The sequence below is a fragment of the Pipistrellus hanaki genome (genome assembly GCF_964339955.1).
Source record: "Pipistrellus hanaki genome assembly, chromosome: 11".
NCBI lineage: Eukaryota > Metazoa > Chordata > Mammalia > Chiroptera > Vespertilionidae > Pipistrellus > Pipistrellus hanaki.
The window spans coordinates 52,246,239-52,259,253 of record NC_140513.1 but is presented as its reverse complement, the minus strand read 5'-3'; the positions used below and the strand labels follow the sequence as shown (position 1 = coordinate 52,259,253).

The window sequence follows — 13,015 nt, the reverse complement described above, 5'->3', positions numbered from 1 at the left end:
CTACAAATGTGGATAATCTAAAAAGAAAAAAGAAAAAAAAAAAAAAAAAGTAGGGGGCCCTAACCAGTTTGGCTCAGTGGAGAGAGCATTGGCCTGCGGACTGAAGGGTCCCAGGTTGGATTCCGGTCAAGGGCATGCACCTTGGTTGTGGGCACATCCCCAGTTGGGGGTGTGCAGGATGCAGCTGATGTTTTTCTCTCATTGAGGTTTCCAACTCTCTATTCCTCTCCCTTCCTCTCCATAAAAATATCAATAAGATATAATTTAAAGCATATAAAATAATATAACTTTTTAGGGGCATATATGTTATCTACACTAATAAAATACTAATAAAAGGGTAATATGCTAATTAGACCAGACATCTTTTGGAAAGCCATCCGGACATCCTTCCAGACAAAGCCACTGTGGTGGGCGCTGAGTCAGAGGCCATTAGGGGCTGGCAGGGGAGGGCACTTAGGGGTGGTGACCAGGCTGGCAGGGGAGGGCAGTTGGGGGCAATCGGGCTGGCAGGGGAGCACTTAGGTGTTGATCAAGCTGCCAGGGTAGTGGTTAGGGGGTGATCAGGCTGGTAGGCAAGCAAGCAGTTGAGAGCCAGCAGTCCTGATGTCTGGACATCCCTCGAGGGGTCCCAGATTGGAGAGGGTTCAGGTTGGGCTGATGGACACACCCCTCCATGTATGAATTTCATGCATTGGGCTTCTAGTCTATAATATTATAATAAAAGTGTAATCTGATAATTATACCAGACATCCTTCCAGATGAAGCTGGAGTTTCAAGGGAAGCCCTGGTCCCGGGTGCCAGAGGGAAGCTGGTACTGGCAGCCAGAAGGAAAGCCTACTCTTGCACGAATATTCATGCATCAGGCCTCTAGTATAAAATGAAAACCTAAAAACTATTTGGAAATTCAAGTGATGAAGGCCACTGATTAGGATAATTTAAAAGAATGATTCTTCTGTTGGAAAATATTGAAAGACAAATATATCAATCTTTAAAAAGAACACTGAAAGTTTACTGGGGATATTAGTTTCCTATGGCTGCTGTCACAAATTACCTCAGTCTTGTGGCTGAAAACAAATGTATCCTCTTACTGTTGTGGAGACCTGTTTTCTGGCCTTTGGCTTCCAGGGGCACCTGCATTCCTCAGCTTGGGGCCCAGCTGCATCTGCAAAGCCCATGGCTCCAGCTCTGCTGCCATCACATCGCCTCACTCTGTAGTCAGATCACCCTCTACCTCCCTTCTTAGACACTTGCGATTGTACTTAGAATCCACTCAGATGTTTACTAATCTCTCCAACTCAAGATTCTTAACTTAATCACATCTGTAGAGTCCCTTTTGCAGTGTAAGGTAATATTCACAGGTTCCAGGGATTAAGGTATAGACATATTTAGGCTCATTACTCAGTTTATCACACTAAATCCAAAAATATATATTTTACTTTAAAATCCCCAGCTCCATCCTAAGGGTTATACAAGTTAATGTTTTCTTGATCAGCTTTACTCAGCATATGTCATTCTTTCCCACTGGAAAGGTACAGCTTATTCAGGCTGGCTTGCCATCAATGGGTCTTTCAACAGAGAGTCTGTCTCTGAGAGTGCACACAGTCCCTCAGCCCAGGCTAGAGACCCTGAGCAACCGAATGAAGGGTGTTCGTTCCTTTGAAAGATGGGTACAGACTTCACTATTCTTCCCATTCCTGATTATACAGATGAGTGAATGTGCTTTGTTTAATTTTGTCTAATTAATGGAGTAAGTGATCTAAATTTCAAACCAAAATATACTTCTCAAAATAATTCCTAGCTGATCAGGACCATTTTAAAAGTTTTTCTACTCTTTAAAATGTGCTAATTATTGCTGGAAAACAGGCCTGGCAAAGTGGAAATTGTGTGGGCTTTGGAGTTATAGCTCTAGGCTTGCTAATTGCTAGATTATCTGTGCTCTTAGGCAGTCAGATGCATAACATTTTAGATGCTCAATTATTTATCTATAAAATGGTGATGCAGTTACCTACTCCAGAGGTTTATTTTGAGAACATTAAAGTTTTGTTATAATGACTGGTATATAATAGAATAGTTGCTCAATAAATATTATTTACTTTTTACCTTTTGTATTAGAAAATGTGTCTATAAAAAAGTACAAAGTAAAACAGGATTAATGTAATTACCATTGTTCATATAGAGTATAGGATAGATTCAGATATAACAGTAAATATAGTAATGTGAAAATAATAATGTCTCTTTAAGCACTTAATAACAGCATACATTATAAATGTAAAAATTGTTGCTAAGTTGAAAAGAGTCGGACATTTGGTAAATTAAAGTCATCATTCTTCCACTATTTAAAAGTTTATTTTTCTATGTCAATAAATTACCAAATTGGCAATTCTTATAATTTCCTACATGTCTTTATATTTATTATGTCATTGCAAAATGTTTATATTAAAAACACTGGCAAAGCCTCAATCACTAAGGGTGACTTAGGTATCAAAAGAGTAACTTTAAGAATCCTTTGATTGTGATGGATGATACAGGTATTTTTCTAGATTACAGAAGGTTAGTAGGAAAATCCACATACTAAGGTGTAAAGTACAACTTTCCTTCCCCTAAGAAAGTAGTTTAAAACATTCTCCTGGGAAATGTCTAGTTTTTACATCGTTCTTAAGGAGGCAAAGAAGCTGATAGAGCAACTGTCCTGGCCAACTCAACATGGATCTCAAACATGTGTTCAAGATCAGTCTGTCCCTCAGACCTCCATAGGTTGTTATTAAATCTTCTCCTAGTCTGACCTTGGGGGGGTTAGGGGAGCATATGGTATAAAAATTACATATTTGGTAACGAATACTAATGATCACTCAGAAGGCTCATCCTCTGCCTCTATAGCTGTTAGCATCTAGTTGGTTATAAATGTGACATGTTTTGATTGGATTTAACAATCTTTTAAAATTTATAGTTCAGAATGTTTTGCATAAGATGTACCTGGAAAATCGGATACCCACACGTATGAGGAGACATAAACATTTATTTTTTGGTGTTATCCCATTAACAGATTGTAAAATTAAGACAAGAAGACCAAAGTCTGTCCAAGGTAAAGTTTACAAAAGTTCTCATTCCTCCTAAATTAGTAGGATTGGAAATGGATACAACACAAACATATGCATACACACACACACAGAGGCATATAAGTGATAGAAGGGAGCACTTTATCGGGTAAGAATTGAAAGCTAAATGATGTTACAGGAATTAAAAGCTGCATATCCATTTCCATATAGACAAATCTTAATCATTGTATGGACTGGCAGGAAAAGAAGTGTTTTTGAAATGTGCAGAGAGTATTCCTTGATCTGTATTAAAACAAAAGCATTTTCTGTGTTACAATAAGTTTGCAAGTTGAATGTCATGCATGTTACACTGTACAGGGCATATTCTATGATACTCAAAATCCAGAATGGGTAATAAAGAGAATTCCAAGGAAAGAATTCAGAGAAGTTTGGTTAAAGATGTAATGCTACTCCACATAACCAGCTTTCTATGGATTTATGTAATGCTAATTATACCACTCAGCACTATAAGCAACAGTAATGGGCCACAATAGTGCTGTGTTACTTCTGATGGCATCCTCACTTGGCTACTCTGGCTAACAACAGTAAGCACACAAATTTTATTTACCAAGGCCAATTAAAAAGATTCTCAGAAGTTGGGCATATTTGAATCAAATGTCACTGTCAAGTGAAGACAATATAGATTTCATAATACACACTGTTATTTTCTAAAGTATCCGGATTAACAAACTCCATAATGAAAAATAATAGAAAGTATGGATTTTGTATCAAAACTCTTCGTCAGAAACTACAGTTCATGTCAGAAGTTAATATCACTGGGAGTGGAATGATTAATACAAAAACAAATACATATTACATGTATTCTTTTGTTCTTCACTTATCATGATGCAAGCTGCTAGGATTTAACCTTTAAGGGTTAAAGAGTTTAATCAACGTCAATGTCTGATCTCCTGAAGGCGATAAAGAACAGTCTGTCTAGCGATACCCCACAGAACATCACTTTGTCAAGCCACAAAGCACCCAAAAGCTTGTCAAGTAAGTTACCAGAAACCTCTTTGTGGTTAGGACTCAGCTCCTTCCTGCTTGACCTATTATTTGATATTTGACCACTTGGTTGCAAGACACTTGCTCTTTCTAGCTGAAATGTCACTGGGGCATCTTGTCAGCTCCCCGACATCTCGGCCTGACATACAATTTTACTTTTATGTGCTACAAGGCAGAAAACGCAGGGCAGTGGCCTCGCTTTAAATTCCGCCTGCATCAAAGACGGGCGTCAGTCTTGGGTCCTACCAACAACAAAACAGGAAGGGAGTCTATTTTGAAGGTCAAGACAGCCATTACCTGGAGGTTTTTCCGCGTATACTAAGTATATTACCTGCTCTTCTGCTGTGGGAGCTGTCCTTAAGAGGAGCCTGACCAAACCACAGAAACCTTCCCGGCACAGGTTGCTCCGCTTTCTTATCAGACACGGGCCTGATAAAAGGGTGAGTTTTTAGCGCCTGCGGGGACCCGATTCAGCAGTTAACGGAACTTGTTCAGATGGGCAAGTGGTATCATGTAGCTTTACAAGGAGCAACCTGACCTTCTCACATTGACCAGGAGTGACATTATTGTGCAGGAGGAGAAGCAGTCACATCATTTCTGTTTTGCACAACCTGCTTAAAGTTTGCAACTAAATGCTTGTCTTCAGCCGAGCTGACAAGAGAGAAGAGGGGGCTCAGTGAACCATGGCAGGGCTGCCATGAAATGACAGGAATCATTGGCATACATTTCAAATAGCTCTCTCAATCCTATTAAAGTATTGCAGTCCTGCTTTAAAACAGACAAGTATGAAACAACTTTGATAGATAGAGACTAAAATGGCTTATTGATTTTTTTAAGTCTGAAGGAAATTACCCAAAATGTGTCATTCCTTAACATTTAAAAATATGTTACATAAAAATGAGCAACTGTGATAATAAATAAAACTGGGGGGGGGGGGGGAGTTGGTTATTTCATTATTCAGGGAGACACAGATACCTGCACACATCACGGTATCACACAATTTTTAAAAACCCGCTGCCACTTGTGTTGAAACAAAAGTCAACTGATAAGAAAATCCCCCTTCAAAACAATTTTAATTGTACTGTTAACTCTTCCTACATTTTTTTTTTTAATTTCATAATGTCATAATCCAATCTGAGATGGTCTTTTGGCGTTAGCAGACGAAGTTACTGGAGAGGAGTGAGATGCTGTCATGGGCGCAGAATTTATAAATGTCTCCTTTAAGAAAGTGTAAGTTGTATCAAGTTCAGCTTTCAATGGCAAAAACTCCGCAGCACCAATTGTGTCAGCAGGAAGAGCAGCTCTTGAATGAATTGAGATATTTGAATGGTCTCGTGATCCTGCCTGCAATATGAAAAAATAATAAAATAAACATAAAATAAAAACTCTTAAACAGAATCCAAAGCCATAAACAAAGAAGTACCGTTTATATAATCCAGAGATTTTTCAACCTTTTTCACCTCATGGCACACATAAACTAGTTTCTAAAATTCTGTGGCACACCAAAATATATATTTTTTGCCAATTTGACCAAAAAAATAGGTGTAATTTGTTTCTTTAAATATAGTTTTATTAATTTCAGAGAGGAAGGGAGAGGGAGCAAGAGATAGAAACATCAATGATGAGAGAGAATCACTGACCAGCTGCCTCCTGCATGCCCCACACTGAGAATCTAGCCCACAACCCAGGCCTGTGCCCTCACCAGGAATCAAACTGTGAATTGACACTCAACCACTGAGCCACACCAGCTGGGCTGGTTTAAGTTTGATCCATTCACACCAGATAGCTATTATTGTGTTGGTCATTTTTTCATTTGACACTCTAAAAAGATCAGTGTCCCTAACTAAATAGTCAGATATTGCATGTTTTAAAAATTCTTGCAGCACCCTGGTTGAAAATCTATCTAATACACAAATATGAAATTATTAAAGGCCCGATGCATGAAATTCATGCAAGAGTAGGCTTTCCTTCCCCCAGCTGCCGGCACTGGTTTCCCTCTGGCACCCGGGACCTGGGCTTCATAAGGAATGACATCCAGTCTAATTAGCATATTACCCTTTTATTATTATAGATTTTCCAATTGTGATTGCATCTTTAATTTGTTATATGTCATAAACACTAAAACTGAATAAAACTTTTATAGCGTTATTGGATCCCAGAGTGAATGCAATCAGGCACCTTTACCTCAGCTTCCATCCCCTGGCAGTTCACAGAAACCAATGTTCATAGTGTTTATTTCCTTGTCCCATATAATACACTCTATATAAAATGGAAGATTCCATTGCTTAGAAGATGAACTATAGATATTTCCATTTTCAAATCCATCAGCCTGACTTATGTAATTGACAGACATAGCACAACGGAAAAATAGTCAATCCTAGTGACTTCTAAAAAATAGCACACAGCCCTAGCCGGTTTAGCTCAATGGATAGAGCATCGGCCTGCAGACTAAAGGGTCCCAGGTTCGATTCCAGCCAAGGGCACATGCCCAGGTTGTGGGCTCAATCCCCAGTAGGAGGCATGCAGGAGGCAGCCAATCACTGATTCTCTCTCATCATTGATGTTTCTATCTCTCTATCCCTCTCCCTTCCTCTCTGAAGTCAATAAAGAAATATATATTTTTTAAAAGAATAGCACATAAAATGCTAGTGAGCTAAACTTTTTGCCTTCCCCTTTAATAATAATGCTACCATGCTGTTTCAATAAATACTGTTCTAGTATAAGCATTTGGAAATCGTGTATCAAAATATGGGATTGCAACAGGAAAACAATTTGTCTCGGATTTTAAAACATTACTGGTATCCAGAAACTATTGGAAATCAAACTTAAGAAATCCACACACTCATGAAGTACTTGAAAACAGAATTAATATTTTGAGAAGCTATATATTTAAGCCTTAAGTAACATCAGTACTCAGCAGTTAATATTTAACTTGAACAGTCTTATCAGTAAAGTGGATAGGATTGTTTTACAACATTTATAGAGAGTGGGAAAATAGTGATCAATTGTACGTCAGAATTTTCCAGATTCTCAGCAAATAAATATTGCCTAGGTGAGGCCAGCCTAAAAACTCACTCTATCCTGCAGAAATTTTCACAGAAGAGACATCCCTTTTAGTAGATTCCCTTACAGTTTTGATCACGACAGAGTGTGAACTCCTTATGGCTCTGCTTTATCATGTCGTGTTATACAAAACCGTTTCTGCCCGTGAAAACAAGAAGGAAGCTATGGCTGGCCTCACGAAAGTATTAGAAATTCAACTGTTGTATGTGTTATCATTTTTGTGGATTTTTAAAAAAAAAAAAAAACTACAACTGGAGAAAAATCAATGGCTGCATCTAACACATAGTTCAGCAGTTTTCTTTGATCTCTGTTCTTTTGATTTCTTGATACTCCACTGCAAGCCTACCGTTGACTGAGATCCTCTCTCTTTCCGCAGGAAGTAAAAAGCACCATGAATGGTCACCTGGATGCTTCAGGAAGGAGAGGGGTGAGCTTGTCCCCAGGAAAGGACACATTCCCCATCCCCTTCCCCCTCATTAGCAGCACTGATGGGGTTTCACCCTCCCAACCTTAGCATGGGGCTGAGCATAGTAGTTCAGGACTGGAACAGGGACATCTGGTTACGTCAGAGGCCGGAGGGGCACCTTTTCGTGCCTTTACTGCCATACTGCCACAGGAACCACCCTTCCTGAGGTTATTGTTTTAGCTGCGTGTCTGAACATGCATTGTTGCCTGGTGTTGTTGCTGTAAAGATAACAGTGCATTTACTAAGGTATTCTGCCACACGTGGGGAGTGGGGTCCGGGAAGGGATGCTGGCAGAGCCACGGATGGTGCAGCCTGATTCTCTGCCCAATAAAACTTAGTTACAGCAGCAGGATTCTCTCTGATGGTAAAAGAATATTGTCAGGCAAGGCTTCAGAAGTTTGTTGTTACATCTTTATACTTCAAGTGCGGGTCTAAGAAAACGATATATGAAAAGAGGCGAGGGCAGAAGCGGATGAAGGAAGGTCAGGTATTCTCTGAGGGCTTTTTTCTTCTTGATGCCTTGGACTAGAGAAAGATAACTGTGCCAAACTGACCAATCACTCCTGCTTTGCAATGTTAAATATATATATTTATATGTAATTTACTCAAATCTATATTCTGAACTTGAGGTTTCCTTTTTTGTTCTCATGACTTCGTCAACCTACCACATCCCACTTTGGGAAGGTGGTCCTTTAGGGAAAGGCCCTAACTCTCCTTTCTCTTTAATATTCTATGGCTCTTGCTCTCTACAAAGGGCCCTTCTCTTGTCTTTTCTCCTCTTACTTTTTAATATGTCTAGTTTCCACTATGTGGTCTGAAATCTTTTCATCTAATGTAAGTTTTTTTTTTAACAAAATAACCTTGAAATGGGGTGTTGAGCATTCCTCTATTATTTCAAATTAGAGACTTTTTGCACACTATCATCTGACTTACATCCAAAACATTAAAAACCTAAAAAATATATTTCCTTAAAGATCCACACCCCCAAAAGGTATGTCCTCCACCAAGTGAACAAATTTACTTTTGTGTAAATGAAAATAATTTTGTTTGTTTGTTACTAGGGTCATTTGCTATACTCCAGTCTGATTTTAAGTTACTTAATAGCTTAAACACAAGCCAGCAAAAATTCTGATAAAATTTTATTTCAAAATGAGATGTTAAAAAAACAATTAAATATGAACTATTTCTCATTACAAATAATATCCAGGACTACATCAAAACACTTTTAATATAGCACAGAGTAAAAAACAGTTAAATAACTTTTTATCAGAGGTCAGTAAAAGTTAATATTCTCCACCCGATTTTATATTTTAAATCTATAAAGTCTATGGTCATTTAAACTACTTTTTAAACTGCTGAGGTGTTCTGGTAGCCTCTCCTATAAATCTAAATATAAGCAATTTTTCAAAAAGAAATTAGTTATCTGAAATAAAAGCTAGGTGTCATGTGAATCTTTATGGGAACGCTTTTATTTGCTCAATAAGCTGTAAATGATTCTATTTGAACTATTATAGTCCATCAGCTAAATATATATTCACAATACAAAATGTGTCCACTAAATTTCTGCATTTTAAGAATTTTATGAAATATAGTAATTGAACATGTCCCATAGCCATTTTTCAGGACTTTAATATCTTAGTCTTCTAAGACTGTTTTCTCAATAAAAAAAAAGTAAATAAAGCATTAGTCTAATAATAAGATAATCACTCAATAAATTATCTATAAATCAAAGCAATTTGCAGACCAAGGCTTCTGGAACAATGACACTAAGCTATTTGTCTCCTGCATAGCATTCATGATCATGTTTAGTCTTCCAGAATCTAATATTATAAAAAGTGGAGGGTGATATGATGTAGTAAGCCAGAATAGTACTGCGTGGAGAATATTCTAGGCACATAGTATTGTGAAAGAAGATTAGGCAGGAGATGAGAAGACTAATTTTTCCTCCCACTTCTGTACAATCTAACTGGGTCATTCTGAGCAGGTCAACCAGTCCTTCTAGGTCTCCCTTCCCTAACGTATAAAGTGAGGAGCTAGACTATTTCCAACTCTGAAGTTCTACAGGTCCATCATCATTCCATGTGTGATGGCATCTAGTATAATGTTAACACCAAGCTTTTGAGGATGACATTAACTCAGAAGTCAGAGGTTCCCAAATATATTGTAATATTTAAGATTTTGATGAGCTATAGAGAGGCCATTCTCAAAGGGAAGAAGTACATACTACACAAGGACCTAAAAAAAGCCAAAGAGATAGCAAGATTAGCCACAGTTTAGATGATGCAGCTTCATTCAATTAAGTTCTGTATTACATTTTTTATTACTTCAACCTCCATGATGATGTCTTAAGCTCTGTAAATTATTGACTGGTTTTAAGTAGAGTGCACATGTATGCTCCACATACACTGACGAAGTCAAAGTGCCCACAAGAGGACCTTACACTGAGGCTCCCTCACTATTTCAGCTCTAGCTCCTAATGTGTTCTTACCCTAGTCTTCATACTTGGCATCACAGTTGTCTTCTCCCATATATTCAAGTTGGTTAACCAAATTATACCTGCTTATTTTCCAGTCCTGCCATGCTGGCATCATAGGGCAGTGTAGTTCACACAAATAACCAGAGTTGGCAATGATCACAAATATATAGAGAGTGTACCAAAAATGTATACATGCATTTTGAATAATTATACAGGTAGTGTTTATCAAATACATTTCATTTTCAAAATTTAGCTACCATCTGTTCAAGTGTGTATGCATTTTGGGGACACCTGTATTTCCTTATGAGCATTAACATTTCTATCTGTACTTATTTGTATGCATTTACGTCTCTTCCATAAAACTATGGGCACCTAGTGTGATCAATTCTTGACTTTGTTTTTCTAGCACTTGGCGGAGTATCGGGGACTCAATAAGATTTCTAACTGATGAATGACTGAAAGAACAAACTACTCATGTTATCTCTTCATGGTTTTGGTCTTCTATTACTATTTGGTTATTTTGTGCATACACAGTTATGTCCCAAATAACAGTAGCACAGTATAAAGGAAAGAATATGGACTTTGAAATTGAAGAGACCCTGGGTTCCCAACTTGATTATTCAGCATGTGATCTCTCACAAGCTGCTTAACCTGTGTGAGCCTGCATCCTTATCTGTAAAGTAGGAGGACTAACCCCTCCGAGGGGTGGTACAAAGGTTAAATGGAATAGTAGACATAGAAAATGCATAGCACACAGTAGCTCCTCTTCTTTGCCTCTCTTTATGCTCGTCTCAGGTGATAACAAATGCCACATTTAGAATCATAGCTAACCTGTACTGAGCATATGTCAGCCCTGGGCAAGGTGTAGCTTTATAAGGCTTTATACGGCATTATCCCAATTCTAACAGCCAGGGAGCACGCATTCCTATTGCCCTCATTTTACACTTGAAGAAACGAGGGCTCAGAAGAGTAGGAGAAACTGCTCCATTTGCACAGCTGGGTGAGTGGTAGGAATGAATGTGAGTCTTGATCCCTCTGACTTTCCTCCCCAGATGCTGCATCACCACTGTATCACCCAAAGGAGACACAGCCTCAGCTTGTTCTACATCCAGAGAGTTTCATAAACACACTTAGGGCTCAGCAAGTCTCTGTGAAACTGAAAATAAAAGTATATTGTACTAGAGGCTAAAAATCTATGTTTTTATTTTTGATAATACATCTATTGCCCAACATTTGAATATCCATAGCACTGGAATAAGTGGCTTTTACATCATTTACATAAAAGTTTTAGCCCTTTCACCAAAGGAGCTTATACGTGGTAATAGTCAGAGGTAAAATTCAGCACTGAAGTTTTAAATTACAATAGAACATTTAAACGGTAATTTTAAATTACAGATGTCTCATGCCTGACAAGATAACAATTCCCATTTTCTTCTCTTGGATGTTCAGATTTCCTGACATGACTGAGGTTGGGAAAAGAGTCAAAGAATTTCCCCAGATGGTTTTGTTCTTTCCTTTCCTGCTCTCCTTCCCAAGCCTGTGTCTTGGCAATTTTGATGCCCTCAATGGCACAGAGTGCCAGGAAAGCCAGAAAAGGCCAAGGGGGCCATTATTTCCCCTGGGTCTTAAGAATATACATTCCTAAACCCCTCAGAGAGAATTTGAAAGGTAAATATATCATGCACTCAACTATATAAAAAGATACAAAAACTAAATTAATGAGAAGTATATTTTTAGTATATGCATGTTGGCAAAAGTAGGTTTCCAGCTGTTTATATGAAAAATAATATAATAATTAATAAATATCAATACAAAAATAAACTTTGTTTCATGTACTCACAACTGTAATCCTACTTCTGCCCCATCCAGTAAAAATCCATTGAAGAAACAAGCTCATAGAACCATGTGCAACACATTTGATAGCCATAAGATGACTTTATTAGTTTAGAAAAGGCTCATGTAAATCAAGAAAATGAGGAACCTAATTAGAAAGCAGGCTAAGGATTCTGTTTACTTAGATTAGGTTTGACTATAATAGAAAACTCCAAAGTCAGTGGTGTAAATAAGATAGAAATGTATTTCTCTCGGATATGGCTATATGAAGCTGCAGGAATCCAGGCTGCTTCTATCTCAGGTGTCACGGCCTAAAAGTATGTGGCTTCCACCTCAGGGTCCAGAATGGTTTCTCAAGTTCCATTACGTTTGCATTCTGACCAGAAGAATACAATAACCAACAAAACATGAAAAAAGTGCTGAACCTCATTCACAGAGCAAAGGAGGAGGCACGTCCTAAAACCACAGTACTTGTGCTTACGTCCCATTCACCAGAACTTAGTCACAAGGCTGACTTAGCTTCGGGGGAGTCTGAGAAATGTAGCTTTATTTTATTTTGTTTTGTTTTATCCTGAGTGCCCCTGGTAATATTATGCTTCTATTGCTAACAGAGAGAAAACAGAGATCAGGTAACCACTGGCAGCCTCTGCCTCAGCTACAAATTGGCTATTTGGTGTGGGAGAGAGAACTATTGTATAATAACCAACAAGCACATGAAAAAATGCTAAACCACATTCATCCCGATAGAAGTGCAGCACAAAGAATGAGACTGAAAGAGTACTTTTCACCTAAAAGATCCGCAAACACTTAGACGTCTGATGAACCCCACTGTTAAGAAGACAGGGAAAGGCCAGCTCAGACCATGCAGGCAGGGATGAAAGCTGGCACAGCCCTCAGGAACACAAAACACACATAGTACCCGCCCGCTGGTAAAGCAATCCCACTGCTAGGCACTTCTATGGCTAAATTCACAAAAGTTCATACAGATGTGTTTACTGAAGCATTTTTTCCCCAGAAATGTATTTCTTTAATGAAATTAAGGATCCATCAACAAAGTGCTATTTAAGTGAAGCATGC

The 13,015-nt window shown here is 38.2% G+C and overlaps 1 protein-coding gene across 2 annotated transcripts in view; it reads right to left on the bottom strand.

Annotated features, from left to right (window-relative positions):
- Positions 1 to 3,003: 3,003 nt before the first annotated feature.
- CCDC171 (coiled-coil domain containing 171) overlaps positions 3,004 to 13,015 on the bottom strand; it is a 223,331-nt gene continuing 213,319 nt past the window's right edge. For both annotated transcript variants that reach the window (XM_084898221.1, XM_084898222.1), the window contains one exon: positions 3,004 to 5,444. In XM_084898221.1, coding sequence (XP_084754347.1) covers positions 5,223 to 5,444 — 222 coding nt within the window. In that variant the 3' untranslated portion in view covers positions 3,004 to 5,222. The remainder of the gene's footprint in view (positions 5,445 to 13,015) is intronic.